The sequence below is a fragment of the Mastomys coucha genome, unplaced genomic scaffold (genome assembly GCF_008632895.1).
Source record: "Mastomys coucha isolate ucsf_1 unplaced genomic scaffold, UCSF_Mcou_1 pScaffold18, whole genome shotgun sequence".
NCBI classification, from domain to species: Eukaryota; Metazoa; Chordata; class Mammalia; order Rodentia; family Muridae; genus Mastomys; species Mastomys coucha.
The window spans coordinates 108,759,669-108,777,097 of NW_022196900.1; the positions used below are offsets into that span (position 1 = coordinate 108,759,669).

At 54.4% G+C, this 17,429-nt stretch overlaps 2 protein-coding genes across 14 annotated transcripts in view; one reads left to right on the forward strand and one right to left on the reverse strand.

Annotated features, from left to right (window-relative positions):
• Positions 1-8,696, forward strand: part of LOC116097039 (beta-catenin-interacting protein 1) — a 138,517-nt gene extending 129,821 nt beyond the window's left edge. For 5 of the 9 annotated variants that reach the window (XM_031379518.1, XM_031379512.1, XM_031379510.1 and 2 more), the window contains 9 exons: positions 1,765-1,821; positions 3,300-3,457; positions 3,689-3,837; positions 4,104-4,330; positions 4,723-4,893; positions 5,225-5,370; positions 6,186-6,321; positions 6,632-6,816; positions 7,246-7,647. In XM_031379518.1, the coding sequence (XP_031235378.1) occupies positions 1,765-1,821; positions 3,300-3,457; positions 3,689-3,837; positions 4,104-4,330; positions 4,723-4,893; positions 5,225-5,370; positions 6,186-6,321; positions 6,632-6,816; positions 7,246-7,437 (1,421 nt within the window). In that variant the 3' untranslated portion in view covers positions 7,438-7,647. Of the gene's footprint in view, positions 1-1,764; positions 1,822-3,299; positions 3,458-3,688; positions 3,838-4,103; positions 4,331-4,722; positions 4,894-5,224; positions 5,371-6,185; positions 6,322-6,631; positions 6,817-7,245 lie in introns of all 9 variants that reach the window. The other 4 variants (XM_031379513.1, XM_031379514.1, XM_031379517.1 and 1 more) reach the window with 2 other exon arrangements.
• The window catches only part of Pik3cd (phosphatidylinositol-4,5-bisphosphate 3-kinase catalytic subunit delta), a 68,083-nt gene that overhangs the window by 7,458 nt on the left and 43,196 nt on the right, over positions 1-17,429 (reverse strand). For 2 of the 5 annotated variants that reach the window (XM_031379506.1, XM_031379507.1), the window contains exons 9-24: positions 17,062-17,283; positions 16,446-16,542; positions 16,224-16,354; positions 15,421-15,471; positions 15,177-15,344; positions 14,971-15,092; positions 14,683-14,826; positions 14,373-14,472; positions 14,089-14,267; positions 13,888-14,000; positions 13,669-13,747; positions 13,140-13,307; positions 12,437-12,560; positions 12,047-12,192; positions 11,579-11,711; positions 9,672-10,636 (exon numbers count right to left, since the gene is read on the reverse strand). In XM_031379506.1, the coding sequence (XP_031235366.1) occupies positions 10,499-10,636; positions 11,579-11,711; positions 12,047-12,192; positions 12,437-12,560; positions 13,140-13,307; positions 13,669-13,747; positions 13,888-14,000; positions 14,089-14,267; positions 14,373-14,472; positions 14,683-14,826; positions 14,971-15,092; positions 15,177-15,344; positions 15,421-15,471; positions 16,224-16,354; positions 16,446-16,542; positions 17,062-17,283 (2,115 nt within the window). In that variant the 3' untranslated portion in view covers positions 9,672-10,498. Of the gene's footprint in view, positions 1-8,925; positions 10,637-11,578; positions 11,712-12,046; positions 12,193-12,436; positions 12,561-13,139; positions 13,308-13,668; positions 13,748-13,887; positions 14,001-14,088; positions 14,268-14,372; positions 14,473-14,682; positions 14,827-14,970; positions 15,093-15,176; positions 15,345-15,420; positions 15,472-16,223; positions 16,355-16,445; positions 16,543-17,061; positions 17,284-17,429 lie in introns of those variants that run through there. The other 3 variants (XM_031379505.1, XM_031379508.1, XM_031379509.1) reach the window with 3 other exon arrangements.

Below are 17,429 nucleotides of genomic sequence, written 5' to 3' on the forward strand. Positions count from 1 at the left end.
AAGATATGTCTTTTAGGTTTATATTCAAATGTGTTGTTAAGGGAAAACAAAACAAAACAAAACAAAACCACAAGCCTAAGCCTGAAGGGAAGTTCACTCCTGCAGCTCCACCATGTTAGTTGAATGGGCCACTCTGGGCTGTCCCGCCACCTTTGGCCTCAAGGTCACTGCCATCAAACACCAGCTACTTGTCATTCTTCCTCTGGGACCCCAGCTGTCTCAGCCTGACAGCGATTTCCACACTAAACCAACACAATTTTTTTTTCTAATTTTTAAAATTCCACGTGTTACAGTAATTTTGCCTGTATGTATGTCTGTGCACCACGTGTGTGCCTTGTGCCTGTGGAAACCAGAAGAGGGCATCAGATATCCTGGAACCAGAGTTACAGATGGTTGTGAGCCACCGTGTGGGTGCCGGGAATTGAACCCCGATCCTCTGAAAGAATAGCCCATCTCTCTAGCCCTTATCAACACAAGCTGCTTAAAAATTCAGTTCACAAGGCAGAAGCTGCCCTTCGCCTTTCGGTGAATGTGGAGGCCCTCTGCCTGATAGTTCACATGGGGAGGATGGACCACTGGCAGCTGCTCCACCTCTAACTGCTAGAGAGCTCATGGTGGGTGGATGTGTAACTGGCTTCACAGGTCTGGCCTCAGCCCAAGGCATTTCCACAGTTGTTGCATGGAGGTGCCTAAGCACAGCAGAGTGGCTGGTGTTACCAAGCAGTCATAAGGGGAGGCATTTCCCCGAAACATAGAAGGTGCGTTCTGTGCTCAGCCATGGCTGTATAACCACCAGGGAGGCTTTAGGTTCTGCAGATTCCCCGATCTACAGCTGTAGACACTGTGGTCTGTGAGTGCCCAGGCCTGTGCTGTGGTTGTTTATCTGGGTGAGATCCATAGACAGTCAGCCAGTGTCCCTCTTTTTTTTTTTTTAAAGATTTATTTTTATTTTATTTTATATGTATGAGTACACTGTAGCTGTGTAGATAGCCGTGAGCCATCATGTGTGTGGCTGCTGTTGATCTCAGGACCTCTGCCAGCCCGCTCACTCCGGCATAACTTACTGCAGCTGTCTTCAGACGCACCAGAAGAGGGCGGCCGATCTCATTACAGGTGGTTGTGAGCCACCATGTGGTTGCTGGGATCCGAACTCAGGACCTTCGGAAGAGCAGTCAGTGCTCTTAGCCACTGAGCCATCTCACAAGCCCGCCAGTGTCCCTCTTAATGTCTTCTTTCCTCTGGCTTTTAAAATTTAGAAAGTACAGACTCACGAGTTTCATGTGCCACACTCCGGACCTGGTATAGGCCCCTCCCATTTTATCTGTGGGTTCTGCTTTCTCTCTGGAGAGAAGACAACACTGGTCCAGGAGCCAAATGTAGGACCTCTGGGGAATGCGTGTCATGTCACATCATCACATCAGCTAAACAATAATGAATTAGTGTGCCTGCTTGTCTTTAAACTGACTTGTGTTTCTGCAAGGAAAAGAGGTGCCTGTAGAAAAGAAAACCCCAAATGAAGCATTGGTGGTGGGGGGTCCTGGGAAGAGTACAAGCTTGTCTCCAAGTGAGCTGTGTCCCAGACGTCAGGGGGACGTTGTTTTCTGGGGCCCAGACGTCAGGGGGACGTTGTTCTCTGGGGCCCAGACGTCAGGGGGACGTTGCTCTCTGGGGCCCATGTTTGGCTGTCCTAGTACTTGACTTTTGAGGTCCAGTGTGAAGGCCTTAACATCTCCGTCCTCTCTGCCGTCTGTCTTGCCTTTCCAGAGTATTCAGGAGTCGAGAGTGGCAATGAGACTGAGCCTGTGACGATGGCCTCTGCAGGTTGCTGGATCACCCCACCCCCACCCGAGTTCCCCATTCACTATAGTGTTTCCTTTAAAGACGAGACGTTGATCCATTCCACATGTCTGTCGCATGAGATGAGCAAATTGCATTTCGATCCCAGACACCATTTCAGCTGCTTGCCTGCATTGAGCTTCCCCATGGCCTCCTGGGACTTGCCTTCCTGCCCCATCAACCCTGCAGAGGGGGGCAGATCTGCATCTGTGGGGACCTAGTGCCTCAGTTCCCCAGGCCTACTGCACGAGGCTCCCACTAAAATTCCCCGGGGTTGGTTTGGGAGGCCCCTTCATGGTGATCAGTTAGCTGAGCCACGGGACAGAAGAGCAACTTCTGCATTTTCTGTCCTAATGGACAGAAATTCTAAACAGAAATACCCATTCCCTAGTGATGCTGTGCCATGCCAGGGCCCTGTCTTCATCAACATAAAAGCGAGCTGTAGTTTGTGACTGGTTATGGTGGTCTGTCAAGGTCTGTCTTCTGAGGTTTAGCTTTCTTCATTATGTCTTCCCTGCTTGTTATCCTCAGAGATAGAACTCAACAGTGCTTCCAGGAAGCCAAGATAACTCAGTGTATGACATGCTTGCTATGCAAACATGGAGCCCGGAGTTTAGATTTCTACCAAACACCTGAATATCAAGTGAACCTGGCGGCCCACTTGCAATTCTACTGAAGGCAGAGGCAGGGATTCCCTGAACAAACTGGCTGGTTAGGTCAGCTTATGGACAAGCTCTGGGTTCACCTACCTCAGAGGCCTACCTCAGTGAATAAGATTTCCAGAGTCAACCTCAGGTCTACTCACATACATGTATACACACGTAAACCCAGACATGTATGAACATGCATATACACGTGCATACTGTCCATGTATGCATCGCACATGCGTACATACATGAACACATACAAATGTGTGAACATGTACACACTCGTGAGTACTGTACACATGCATGTAGAAGGCCTCATAGGGTTTTATGTAGGGACTCTAAGCATCCTGAGTTTCTGCTGTGTTATGAGACGGGCTTTCCCCCACCCCAGCTCCTAAGTCCTCAGAGTCAGGAAGAGCATCCCACAAGAGCATCCCATGGTGTGCTCAGCCAATAGGTGGCAGTGGTTGAGCAAGCCGATACTAAGGAGGGAGGCAGTGTCTGCACCTTGGCCACCATTGTCAGGGAGTAGTAGCCAGGTGTATAAGGACCTTGGAGGGGCCTCTGAGCATTCGGGGTATGGGTGAGGGATCCCCCACCCCCCGCTTCTCTCTTCTTCAGGCCATGTGCATGATCATAAACAATTTAATTTTTCATTGCGCTTCCATGTAGACTGCAAGGCTAACAGGGTTTGTTCTGAACTAACTTGCATGTCCATCCATCAAGCTGCCACCACTGGTAACACGGCCATGAGACACAACCAGGAGCCTGTGGACCGCAAGCCTAACTAACCCCTCACTTTCTCCCCTCCCTAAGGTGGCGACCTGCACATGACACAGTTTTTCCGAGGTAACCTGGCTGGCCTCACAGTCCGTTCTGGGAAACTGGCAGATAAGAAGGTGATTGACTGCCTGTACACCTGCAAAGAGGGGCTGGACCTGCAGGTCCCGGAAGATGGCAACAGAGGCGTGCAGGTGAGCGCTCTCCTGACCTTACTCCTAGCCTAGCCCTCCCTCTGACAGCGCAGCCAGCAGGGTAAGGCAGAGATGGGGTGCTGGACTTCACCCTTTGTGAGAGTCTTGTTCATGGGGGACTAAAGAGCCTCTCCATGATTCAGCCCTGGCTGATGACTCCACTGTCTCTGTTTTGGCCTCTCTCAGTTGAGACCTTGTTCCCCTCCCCTCTCTCTGGTATGTTGATTTCAGATCCAAGCAAGCTCCAGTCAGGCGGTATTGACCTTGGAGGGAGACAGTGTTGGAGAGCTGGATAAGGCCATGCAGCACATTTCCTACCTTAACTCAAGGCAGTTTCCCACACCAGGCATCCGCAGGCTCAAAATCACCAGCACCGTCAAGTAGGTGGCAAAGAATGTGCTCCTCTCACTGACCCTCGGGCAGAAAGTGTATGTGCCTTGGGGTCTGTGAGCCTGCTTCCTCCCCTGCTCAGGGAAGGCCAGTCATCACTTGATCTTGGGAAGCTGAATGAGGAATGGGATGTGTAGTGACCGCAGGGGGAAGAGCATTCCTGGCCACCCACTGGCCCCTCTGAGCCTTTGGTTGGCAGCTGCCGCCTCACCCCTCTCACCACCTTCTCTCCCTCCTCTTCCTGCCTCTCTGACAGGTGTTTTAATGAGGCAGCTTGCATTGAGGTGCCCCCAGTGGAGGGCTACGTGATGGTTTTGCAGCCTGAAGAGCCTAAAATCAGCCTGAGTGGCATCCACCACTTTGCCCGGGCAGCTTCTGAGTTTGAGAGCCCAGAGGGTGTGTCCCTCTTCCCTGAGCTGAGAATCATCAGCACCATCACCAGAGAGGTGGAGCCCGAGGCAGACGGGGCTGAGGACCCCACAGGTAACAGCTGTCCCTGGGTCTGCCTCTTAGGTCCTTTCTCTGTTACATTGTGAAGGTTTTACTGTTTTGGTACTTGAGTCTGTTTCTGGAACTTGGCAGTAGCTGGTGTTGGGTTTTAAGATTTAGCTTGAGGACCCAGCCCATAGGAAGACAGTATCCCACCATTCTACAGGGGACTCACTAAGTGATATTTATTGACTGAGCTGGGTCTGAGCCTTCAGTATGCTAATCATATACTCTACTGCTGACTACACTCTCAGCCCCCAAGTCTTGAAGGTGACTCTCCCGTGCTTGGTCCTTACACTTCACTGTGGGCTTGAGATGTGGCAGGGGGTGGGGGGTAGGATTGTGTCACTTGCAGCCTCTGCTATTTGTGGCTGATCACTTTGCAGTACAAGAATCCCTGGTGTCGGAGGAAATTGTGCATGACCTGGACACCTGTGAGGTCACGGTGGAAGGGGAGGAGCTGAACCCAGAGCAGGAGAGCCTGGAGATGGACGTGGCCCGCCTCCAGCAGAAGGGCATCGAAGTGAGCCACTCTGACCTGGGCGTGGTCTTCACAGGTGAGGGGCTGGTGTGGAGCAGAGGGTAGGAAGGGAGGGGAAGGCTCTGGCCTGCCTGCTGTCTGCAGATGCGCACTGGCGCATCTTCACCTCACACTGGCACCCTTCTGCACATGGAGGGGGACACTGGCAGTGCTTTGTGCAGAGTGGGGCTGGGCACATAACAGCACATGTCCCTGGATAGAGAAATACCTACTTGCTTTGCTTCTGTTCTTGATTCTGAAAGCCACAGAGGTGTAGCCATTGGCTCGGCTGACCCAAGTGCCTGGAATTAGCTATCTGGGCCCACCTGGGCTCCAGATTTAAGCCGCTCACCCTCAACACCCTACAGGTGTGGAGACCATGGCAAGCTACGAGGAGGTTTTGCACCTCCTGCGATATCGGAATTGGCACACCAGGTCCCTGCTGGACCGGAAGTTCAAGCTCATTTGCTCAGAGCTAAATGGCCGCTACCTCAGCAATGAGTTCAAGGTGGAGGTGAGTCCAGGGCGCCCACCCCAAAGGGCCAGCAGTAAGAGTAGTCAAATGTCCTGACTCTTGGTCCCAAGGTTTCAGACTATCATGGTGGCAGCTGTTTAGGCTCAGACCAGGGTAGACATCCAGGCTTGGAGTGGCTTGGCAACCTTGGGGAGCAGAGATGAAGAGTGAATGACAGAATGTCTGTGGGGAGGGCTCCGTATGTGAAGGAGCCCCCGGGCAACCAAGTGGCCTTGGCTGTGTCAGATCACTGGCCCTGTTGACAGGAACATTTGGGCCCTGGGTTGTTGAGTGCTAACACTGCCACAGTCACTCTGAGGCCACAGCAGCTAGAGGACCGTCCTCTGCTCTGAAACCTTCAGCGGCCTCTGCTGCAGCTGGCTTCACCGGCCAGTGCCTCTGAGGTCTGAAGAATTGAATTCAGAGGTGTTCTGAGCAGCCCACCATGATCCAAGTGGGGGACAGAGACTCAATGTACTCAAGCCAAAGGGTGGCTGGTGAGAAAGGCAGCGAGAGGTGACCATGCCATCTCCTAAGGCCAGGATGGTTCCTACTCCATGTGAGTGCTTTCTTTTATAAGATACACTGTAAATGAGCCATTGGACGCAGGCTGTTTCTGGGATAGGTGACACTATCACACTGTTGTAACAGTTGACAAGGGTCTCATTTCTGAGGTCTTTCTGGAGTAACCCTGTTTGTACCCAGCCTGGAGCTGGGAGACGGTGGCCCAGCGCGGCTTTGCCAGTAGCTGACTCTATAGTCACCTGCCCTGTACACTTGGGCTGCCGGCCCTAGTGACACTTTATCTTCTGTAGGTGAATGTGATCCACACAGCCAACCCTGTGGAACACGCCAGCCACATGGCTGCTCAGCCTCAGTTTGTCCACCCTGAACATCGATCCTTTGTGGACCTGTCTGGTCACAACCTGGCCAATCCTCACCCATTTGCAGGTAGGACTGGGAGAAAGCACGGGGGTCAGAATGCTATGGCCTGTAGGGGCCAGGTGGACACACACCCACACCCACACCACAACCATCAGCTACCCTAATGCTGTCACACACACAAGGAAGCTCACCACAGCCGCAGAGCAGCAGGCGAGCAAAGCCAGGCTTAGTGCTTCCTCCCAGTGTTCGGGGTCAGGCGAAGCACTCCAACACATTCCGTTTGACCTAGAATAGCTGAGGAGGCCAAGGGTGGGGTGGCTCTCGGGGTGTAAGCAGTGTCACAAAAGCTGTGACTGGTCTTCAAATCCCGTGGCAGTTGTCCCCAGCACAGCGACTGTCGTGATTGTGGTATGTGTCAGCTTCCTGGTTTTCATGATCATCCTGGGGGTGTTTCGGATCCGGGCTGCACATCAGCGAACGATGCGGGACCAGGACACGGGGAAGGAGAACGAGATGGACTGGGATGACTCTGCCCTGACCATCACCGTCAACCCCATGGAGGTAGGCGCAGAGACCTGGGTCTTGTGCTCTGCACGTTGGGTATGTAAGATTAGGGAGGTCATCTTCAGGTGAGGAAGCCCTGGCTCGGAGACCTTGCTGAAGGTATCTGTGACTAGCCTAGGAGGTAACTGAAGCTCTCCGCTTTTTACCCCAAGATGGCTGTGGCGTGACAGGCCTAAGCTCCATCTCTCTGCGGTGAGCGCCCCATCCCAAGTGCATGGTCTCCATGGTGCCGATGCCCAAGTGCATGGTCTCCATGGTGCCGAAGAGAGCGTCACCGACCCGGTCACTTTTGGCGAGGCGACTCCCAGTGCCGCTCCGGTCCTTCTGTCACTGTGGGGTTGGAGGTGTTTTCCTTTGTGGCTTTTAGTAAATGGGCACTGGGCGATGGGGCCACAAGCTAGACTTACACCATCGTCTCTTTGCCAGACGTATGAGGACCAGCACAGCAGTGAGGAGGAGGAAGAGGAGGAGGAGGAGGAGGAGAGTGAAGACGGGGAGGAAGAGGAGGACATCACCAGTGCCGAGTCAGAGAGCAGTGAGGAGGAGGAAGGTGTCCCCGGGGACGGCCAGAATGCCACCCGACAGCTGGAATGGGATGACTCCACACTCAGCTACTAAACCCACGCTCAGCGCCTGCTCTCTAGACTCTCTCCCAGCCATCTCCAGCCCCACAGGTCCACGATGTACAAAATCATTTTGACCAGCAGGTCTGCAGACCCCTCCCCCACTGCTGAAAGTTCCTCCTGTGCTTGGTGTGTGGGACCACCGGCTCCGCCCTCCCCACCCATCACGCTTGCAGTTTTGCTAGAAGCTGGCACTTCCTCCCCGGGCAGGGGCCCCAAAACAGCACCTCAGACCCCGAGTACCTGGAGTCCCCTGTCAGCCAGGGGGAGGACACCAGCACCTGGGACCTCCAGAGAAGCCGCAGTGAGCGGACTTGTCATTGACAGAGGGTGAAAAATTACTCCCATGCAGTCAGTAACCATTTGTCTTCTTTATTTTTAAAAGTTTTTATTTTTTTTTCCAAACTAGTGCATGTATAAAGTGGGAGAGCGGGGCGGGGTGGTGGGGTGGTTAATATGTAGATGACCAACTGACTTTTTAATATTTTGTAAATAAATTGGGACTCTGTGTCCTCTGTGCTAGTGTAGTCCAGGACAGGAATATAAAGTCAGAACACAGGGCCAGCGAGTCACAGTGGCCCTTACAGCCACGTGGCCAGGGCCAGAGGCTTTGAGTGCTGCCTGGGGGGGTGAGACCCACGCCCCCACCACATTAGAGGCTGGGCACAGCCAGGATACTGTCAGACCCCTGGCCTTTCTTGTACATGCCTGTGACTGGCAGCCGCATGGTTCCTGCTTGAAAACGTGTAGCTGGGAGCTGACAGCAGAGGTGCAGGAGGTCGGGCAAGACAGCAGTTCTGAGCACGTCTGCTCTCCAGCACCCGAGGAGGAGACCCCAAGGCACAAGGACAAACTGCTACAATGCTCCAAACCGTTTCTCTCCTCCCCAGAGGTCCGTCCCATGGGACGCCCCTTGCTGTTGGGTTTGGGGTAAGATCTAAGACGCAGCAGACGAGAACCAGTTGGCCCAGCGGGGAGGAGGAGACAGAAGCTAAAACCCATCAGCACAGCTTGTCATTCACAGTCACAGTTTAGACTGCTCACTGGCTGCTAGTTTTAAGGATGCCGGACGCTGTACTGTCTGTGGCCGCCCTCCCGTGTCCTGTTCCCTGGAGCTGCTTTCTTAGATGGAAACAGGCTAAGGAAGAAAGGGACACAGTCGTGTGTCAGTAGCCGCAGGGTCCCCTTTAAGATGTGTATATTGACACTAGATCAGGAAGTGTATGCGTTACAATAAAGTTCTGGTTCTAACTCCAACCTGAGTGGGGTCCATTCTGTCATGGTTTTTGGTGGGAGGGGGTTTGAGGGATTTATTTTTGAGATAAGGTCTGATATATAGCCCTGATAAGCTGGCCTGGAACTTAAATCCTGAGCAGGCCGGAGGATTGCTTTATTTTGTTTAGGTACTGAGGAATGTGCCCACAGCTTTGCACCTTACAGTGTACTGTATCCCCAAGCCCCCTTGTTATTTGAGCCAAGAACGTACGAACATAAAAAGGGTTTTTATTTTTTTTTCACCTGTCTTTACCAGTCATGTCAACGTTGCACAAACTGGTCTCAGCCCACATCAGTGAGAGGAAATCTACCTTCCCCCTACAGAAACATGAAACGACTTAAAAAAAAAAAAAAAAGAAAAGACGCTTCCAGCCAGGTACACAGACCCACACCCAACCCAGAAAGGCTGAGCCTGTGCAGCCCCACCACGGAGCACCTAGACTCTTTTCAATAAATAACATGGCACACACGCACGTGTGCGCACACACACACGTGTGCGCACACACACACAGACACACACACACACATACGTTTCCTATTTCAGAGTTGGTGGGGCAGACTAAGGGTTCAGCGGTTGCTGCGCAGTTGCTGCGGAGGCACCAACCACCGCTGGACCCTCGGCTCCTCATCAGGAAGGAGCTGGCACCTGGGCTCCGTGAGCTGTGTTCTGGGCTGCTGGCGAGGCTGCGGTAATGGTTCTGCAAGTCTCAGAATGCTGCCGGGAGCTCCAGGTCCCGAGGCGGCAGCTGATAGATACATCACGATGTGCTCGGGATGGCACGCTGAGCGTGGGCGTCACTGAGCCGGGCGGCTGGCCCCACTGCCCAGAGTAGGTTGGAATACCCGGGCGGAGGCTGAGACTGCATTTCTAGAGTCGCTCTGCTCGCCCAGACTACACTGAATTTAGCTCCCATCCTTGTTCACATGCTGGAGCCTAACTCCCCAGCTGCCGTTTGGGAGATCAGTCCTGTTCTTCCATAGAGCTGCCTTTGTGTGTGGCTCACACGAATTGTGAAGAGGACTTCCATTCTGGCTCGCCCTTTGTCTTGATTCATGACCACACCGAGCTAAATCAGACACCAGTCTCGAGTGCTTTGAGGCCTGAAACACACTCTCCGTAGTGGGGGCCGGGCCCTTCACCCCAGCCGTAGAGCTTCAGTACAGAGTTTGCATATCATGTTCTTTCTTACCCGCAAATAAAAGGTGAGGGTGTTCCTATACCCAAACCCAAGAGGTCGCTTCAGCAGTGCAGAGCACGTGTGCCTGAGTCTGAGGGAAGCTCCTGGCTTCCTCGGGAGCTGCCAGAGGCTTGGTCGGTGGAGGTCGCCAAGGGTGGGCCACACAAAGGTGGCGGAGGTGAGCTGAGGATTGAGGTGTCCTCTCTGCGTTGGGAGGCACCACGTGACTGCCATGCTTGTCTCAGGCAGCCTGCTGGGAGCCTGGGAAGGAGGCCCCAAGAACTGTCTTTGCCGGGCCAAGCTCCACAGGTTGGAAGACTAGGGGTTCAATCCTCAAGGTGCTGTTTACAGTGCTGGCAGGGGGACATGAGGACACCACCCCTCCCCTGCACAAAAATGCACTTCCGTTTATGGCTATTCTGTTCCTTAAACATTTCGAGTCATAAATAAATAACCAGTGTAAACAAAAGCAGTTGTGTGGCTCTTCCCCATGAGGGACAGTTCAGGCTTTGGGGCCCCTTGGATGACCACTGGACATGCCTGGTCTCCAGGACTGACGTGAGCCGGGAGGGAACTGCCGAGTGACCACCAGGGGGGCGCCTCTTACTGTCTGTTATCCTTGGACACATTGTGCGCCAACCAGTTGACTTTGGTTTTCCAGCTCTCCCGGAGAGCTTCGTTGAACTTCACCCGGAAGTGCTTTAGCGCCTCTTCCTCTGTCTTCCCTAGTGCCAGAGAGTCCTGGACAAATACCGCAGCAGAGTGACACTGAGGGACCCTGCTCTCTCTGTTACGCATCTACACTGAAGCCTAATGGGATGTTAAGTTCTCTATTCAGACCCCAAACCCAGATGGCCCACCCCTGACTCAAATGTCAGATGCCTTAGAGTGTCATGTGGCCTTAGGGGGATGCCCTGGCTAGGCTGGTGGCCTGTCACCTCTGCTCCAGTTATCACAGACCGAAGACATGGGAAGAAAGCATTTACACAACGCGCAAGGCACCTTAGCTCAGACAGATTGTGCAGGAGCGTGTGAGTGGGTACACGCACATGCGTGTATGAGGACACCTATGAGGGACACGTGGACTGACTAAGGAAGGTTACCACGCATCTGCCACCCAGCACTGCTGGGCCCAGCCAACTGGACCACTCCAGCCACTGCCGGCTGCTAGGACAAGGACGCCATGAGGACCCCACAATCATCCGTACCCCTGGAAGTCTACAAAGTGGGGCCCTTCTAGGATCCAGGCTGCCCAGGCAGGCTATGGGAAGTATCCAGCCATGGGGCAGGCTCTGGCTCAGCCCTGCTTGACCTACTGTGTTCATAGTTTTCTGCTGACTTGATAGAAACATCTGGGAAGGAGAAAGTCTCGGCTGAGGAAACACTTTCATCAGATTGCCTGGAGTTAAGCCCTTGGGGCATTGATTATGTTTTGTGGATCAATGACTGCTATGGGAAGGTCCAGCCCACTGTGGGTGGTGCCATCCCCTAGGCAGGCGGCCCTGGATTGTAAAAAGAGCAAACTGTGCTAAGCAAACCGTTGCTTCCGCTTCAGTGCCTGCCCTTGACTCCCCCTTCCTGACGTGACTGCTGCAACTGCCAGCCTTAAATAAACCCTTTTCCACCCACACTGCTTTTGATGGCTTTTATCGCTGCAGAAGGGACCCCCCTGGGGACACTTACCTTGAGATACTGGATGTCTTTGGAGCAGCTAAGCTCAGGTAGACCTGCCGCTCGCATCAAGGCGAAGAGATGGAGGAAAAGCAGCCCATGGCGCCGCAGGATGGTATAGGCTCGTTCACAGTAGCCACGAAACCTGCAAGTGAGGGAGGCAGGGCAGGTGAGGCCCTGGGTTCTCTTCACTTCTTGGGCCTGTGTGCACCTTCCCCCGAGCTGTTGCTGAAGGTAGTTGTGGACGGTTATCCTTCATTGGCTCCTTCCTCAGGCTGACCTCCCTCTGCCTCCTACTGGAGATACGAACCTCCTCCCCCATGGCCCAAGGAGGGAAAACAGGCTTGGAGGTCACTCATCCCAATCCACCAGCATCCAGGGGAGGGGACAGGAGCAGGGCTGACAGCTGTCTCCAGCCTTGTTCCCATACACAGAGTCCCTGGCGTCCAGGGCAGATAATGCAGGGCAGAGCCCCCTCACCTTTCAAACTTCTCACTGTTGTTAGTCTTCCCCTGCTGGATCACGTGGACAAAGTCGTAGGTGAGGATAAAGGGGACCCGCTCACGGTTGATTCCAAACTTGGTCTTGAAGTTCCCCAGAAAGTGGCCAAAATCAATGTGGAAGAGCTGACGGGAAGGAAGTTGAGCCCTTAGCTTCGGGTGAGCAGGGCTCCAACCCCAGGAGCCCCAGGGAGGAAGAAAGAGATCCAGCAGAGAACAGGAAGCTTCAGTTCCCCTTGAGAAACCCAGGGGAAGAAGACACCAGCAGGGCTCACAGCATTCGCTGGGACACCAAATACAGGGCAGGGGGCCCAGCAGGGCAGGCAGGACGTTAAGCCTGGAGGGAAGCCACCCAGCCACATGCCCCTACCTGCCCACTCTCTCTGATCATGATGTTGTCGCTGTGCCGGTCACCAATGCCCAGCACATACGTGGCCACACAGTAGCCAGCACAGGAGAGGGTGAATTCCTCGATGGCCCGATCCAGGGCCTCCCTGAGTGGGGAAGATGGAAGGTCATGGCACACCAGACTGCAGCACCTTACCAGAGGTGGGTCTGCTTCTCTTCCTCCTGAGTCTAGCCTTTCAGCTTGCTTTACTCAACAGAATGTCAAGTACACTGTCCCAGAGCTTAGGCCTAGGATACCTCTCTGATCTGGAACCTGTCCCCACCACCTAGACGTACCATGGGGAGAGGCCGAGAGCCAGCCTGCACAAGGCCAGGAGGAGAGGTACAGCTGACCGGCAGAGCCAAGGCCCCAGGCATTTAGTGGACTCAATCTTAGACCCTCCAGGTTTGAGAGAAGCCTCAGGTGACTCGAGCTGTCCCAAGCAAGGCATGTATAATACCCCGAGGCTCATGGCAGCTGCCGTCTAAGGTCGTAAGCTTTGAGTGGTATCACACAGCCACTGGTAACTGACACACCGGAAAAGCCTTGCTGATTCGGATTCAGGCTGGCCCGGCAGCTGAACCAACTAGTTAGAGAAGATCACAGCCCTTCCCTCTTATCTTGTCTCTGACAGGCCAACCCTTCCCACATCACACCCCCGAGGAGGAGAAGGCTTGAGACATACCCAGGGTTCTTGGACTTGAGCCAGTTGAGCAGCGCGTCCTTGTTGAAGGCAGCTGTGGCTGCCATATTGCTCTTGTTCAGCTGGATGTTGGCGATGGTGTCCGAGTGGAGGACCACCTCAATGAGGCCTGTGCGGTCTCCGGTGGGGAGGCAGCCGTAGGGGGTCATCCTGCGTGAAAGAAGGCCGTTCCTGGAGATGCCACACTCGAGTGGCTGAGGAGGGGGAAGGATGAAGGGTGAAGGACTCGAAGGCTCCCGCACTGGCACCCGAGAGGATGAGGGTTTGAGAAAAGATGCTGAAGCTTCCTTTGGACAAGGAAGGGGCCGAGAGATGCAGAAGGGAGCAAGACAAATGCGCGGCTGCCCTCCCTGCCCTCTCCTGTCTCTCCTCTCCTGAGAACAGCCCTTCCCCAACCCTCCTGAGAACAGCCCTTCCCCAACCCACACAATAAGGAGAGTTTGGATCCCCTTCAAAAGCACAGCTCTTAGGGCTGGCCCAGAAGCACAACAGTTCCAGGATGGGCCCCAACCTCAGGTCCAGGCCCTCTTGCTTCCATAGGATGTCCATGAGCTGGATCATCTGCAGGGTCAGCATGTCCTGGCGGAGGTCTGTAGTGTGGGAAGGAGACCACAGTGTCCGGTAGGTTCTCTTTTCCCACTGTGTGTTGGCTCTTAGGTCCCAGGACCACCCCTCAGGATAACACAGGGATGGTTAGGCCTCAGCGGGCTTCCCTAACCCTCCTGCTCACCATCCCCGTTCTTAAACATGATGCCCACGCTGCCAGCACTGCCCGCCTCCTCATTGCTGTACATGATCCACAGTGGCTTCATTTTGGAGTCCATAAAGGTGCACTGCTCCACACTGCTGGCCAGAGAGTGGGGTCGACATGGGCTCCTCCGCAGGCTGGGAGGGTGGGAGGAGCCCTGGTAGGGCCAGGCATGGGGCTCACCAGACTTCCTCCAGCAGGGTTCTGGGGTCGAGTGGAGACTGCAGGTGGGACAGGGCCTCCATGTAGGTCTCCTGGCGCATGCACATATGCATCATCTCCTTGGTTTGGGGCTTGGAGGTCTTCTGGGAGCTCACCTTCACAAAGTCATTCAGTGCCTTAAGCTTGCTCAGTGCTTCCCCCTGGTGGTGATAGCGGGAAGACGGTGGTGGGTGCCTGCCACAGGTGGGAGGATGGTCCAGGGACAGCATTCTAAAGCTTGTGAGCAGAACCCAACCGAGCCTTACCTGCTTCATCAGCACCTTCATGTGGTGGGTGCTGCCTCTGCAGTAGGCTTCCATGATGAGACCAAATCGCAGGGATACTGATGGTACGTGCATCTCAGAGCTGGGGAAAAAATGGTACTGAATCTTGCCAGTCAGGGTCTCACATCCCCTGTCCCCCCCCCAGCCTAGGTGGGACCCAGAGCATCAGAACATCTGAGCTTGCTAGAAACAGGAGCTTAGCACGGTCTCAGGAAGCCTGAGATCTCCCTTCCCTGGGCCCTTTCCTCACAGGATCTCCAAGGAATAGGCTGGGGTGCATGCGTTCAACTACCGGAGGTGCCAGAACAGGAAGTGTCCGATCTTGCGGTTAGCCAGGGCTCGGCCCAGCAAGAATTTGGTCAACTCGCAGTCCAGGTAGGACTCATATTTGAGCACTTGCACCAACTGCAGGAGGTACTGGAAAAGCTCGTCATCCCTGTAGAGAAGGAAAGCTGATGGTCTACAGCTGGCAGGAGGCAGAGGCCAGGTTCATCCCAACCCAGCACCCACTTCAGGGTGCCTGGGGCGAAGCTGCCTTCCGAAAGAGCAGGGAGCCTGTGGGCGCCCAGCTGGGACTCACGTCAGCTTCCGTAGGGACTTGATGGCAAAGGAGCCCACGTAGCAGTCAGGAAAGCTAAAGTCCAGAAGTTCCAGGGCGCTCAGCACGGGAAGCTCGGGCCAGGAACACAGCAAGTAGAGCATCTGGGACAGTGTGCGGGTCAGGTGGGGGTGGGCGGTGACGTCCGTCTGCCCCAAGCTCTCTTCCCGACTCCCCTTTCTACTCACCTGGGCCACGTCCTCGTGTTTATTCCACTTGGTGACCAGCAGCAGGCGGGCGAGCGCTTCTGGGAAATGCTCCAGGACTTCGTGGCGCATCTTCCACACCAGGTCCTTCTCGTGCTCATACAGCTCCCCGGATCCCCGCCGCTCCAGGATTTCCCGCAGCTGCAGCTGCTGAGGGGCACAGACAGGGTGAGAGCTCCAGCTTCAGGCCTGATCCCAGCTCCCCCATTCCAAGACCTGAGCTCACCTCCTCCTCTGTGATATGCCCACGCTCCCCGTGACGTCCCAGCTCCAGGATCTGCAACAAGTGTCAGGCTCTCAGTTATCCTGGGCGTGGGGCAGCAGTCACTACAGGGCCCCGAAGCAGGAATCCACACCTCGGGCCTGACATTTGTCATCCTCACTGACGGAAATGGCCTTGTGCATGGCACAGCCTTTACCAGCGTCCTACCTTGTAGCTACAACATAACCAGGAACATTCTTCCCACCCTAAACATTATCAAATGGCTCTTAGAAAACCCTGAACTGGCATAATCACATTACCCTAGCAACAGACAAATCCCAGGGTGGCCAGGGTCTAACTCTCTGAGGAACTGCAAAACTGGAAAAGTCTAGAACAATGGCTCTCAACCTGGGGGACGTCCAACCTGGCATAAGGATCATCTAAGACCGCCTGAAAACACAAACTACATGACGATTCGTAACAATAGCAAAATGGGGCTGGAAAGATTGGGGCTCAGCGGTTAAGAGACTGAGCTTCCAGAACTCCTGAGTTCAAATCCCAGCAACCACATGGTGGCTCACAAACATCTGTAATGGAATCTGATGCCCTCTTCTGGTATGTGTCTAAAGACAGCTACAGGGTACTCATATACATAAAATAAATCTTTTTTTTAAAATTTCTTAAAAAGAATAGCAAAATGACAGTTATGAAGTAGCAATAAAACTAACTTATGACTGGGGTCACCAAAACATGAGGAACTGTATTTAAAGGGTCGCAGCATTAGGATTGAGAGGCGGTGGGCTCGAAGGAAAGGGGACTTCACTGACCTTCTCCAGAGCAGGGAAGTACACAGGGTGAGCGGCCACCTCAGGCAGGCAGATGACCAGGGCAGCGGCACTCTCTGTGTTGGGGTTACCGCGTACCGTACCCGCAGGATTCAGCAGCTCTCCTTTCTCATCTGAACACAGGGACAGATGCAGTTGTGTGTGTAAAGTCACTGGCCTTGGGACCGCTACCCCTGCCAGCTGCTCCCCTGGGGCTGGGCCCACCTGGGACAGAGGGCCACATGTAGAGGCAGCGCTCTCCCGTCTTGAGCTGATCTTTGTAGTCGAATAGCATGAGGTTAGCCCAAGCGATGGGGCAGTCCTGGGGAAGGACACCAGTGGGTTAGGGCCATGTACAAAAGCCTCATTGGCTGACCTCGGAGTACGACAAACCTGAAGGCCAGGTTGGGGAGGGGATCTGGGCTTCAAGGGTGGACTCCCAGATAGACTCAAGAGAAGACCCTGCTTGAGAAGAGGGAGGACCAACTGCCTTATCCTAAGGACAAGACCAGCAGAGCCTGCATCCTGGCTCCTGGCTTCCAGAGAAACAGGAGCACTCACTCCCGGTGTGGAATTGGTGACTACAGGCCCAGCCACTCAAAAGAGCAGCTGGCCCAAGCTTTCAGTCCCTCTGAGGGCACTTTCTAGTCAGGGAGCTGCCTGCAAAAGCCTACTGGACTACAGGTCCAGAGCAGATATTCCCAAACAGGCCATTCACAGGCTATCCCCAGAGTGTGTAGGGATCCATGATGGTGTTGAAGCTTGGGGTCAACCTGCCTGCCTGCCTGTGGCTTGTGGCACTGCAGGGAGGCCTAGGCCCCTCCCAGCCAGCCCTACCCACCGCCTTCTTAGACTTCTTCTTCGTGGAGCGCGCCTTCTTAGCCTTCTCCACCACGGCATAGAGAGCAAAACAGAGCCGAGCCATGCGCGGGAGGTCACAGACGTTGATATCGAACTCCAGTCGCTGCTTCCACACGGGCTCTGAGCACACATTCACTTCTGAGCTCGACACAGTCTTGCACAGCATCTCATTGCCATGGAAGAGCCCGGCCTGAACGACCAGCTGGGGTAGGGTAGGGGGGGCCAGGAACAGATTAATGGAGCAGGAGCCCTGGGCCCCACCCCTTCTCTCTCCTCACCAGCCTTCTCCTAACAATTTTCTCCTCAAATGGCCTGAATCTACTTCCTCATGGTGTGTGGGGGGGGGCG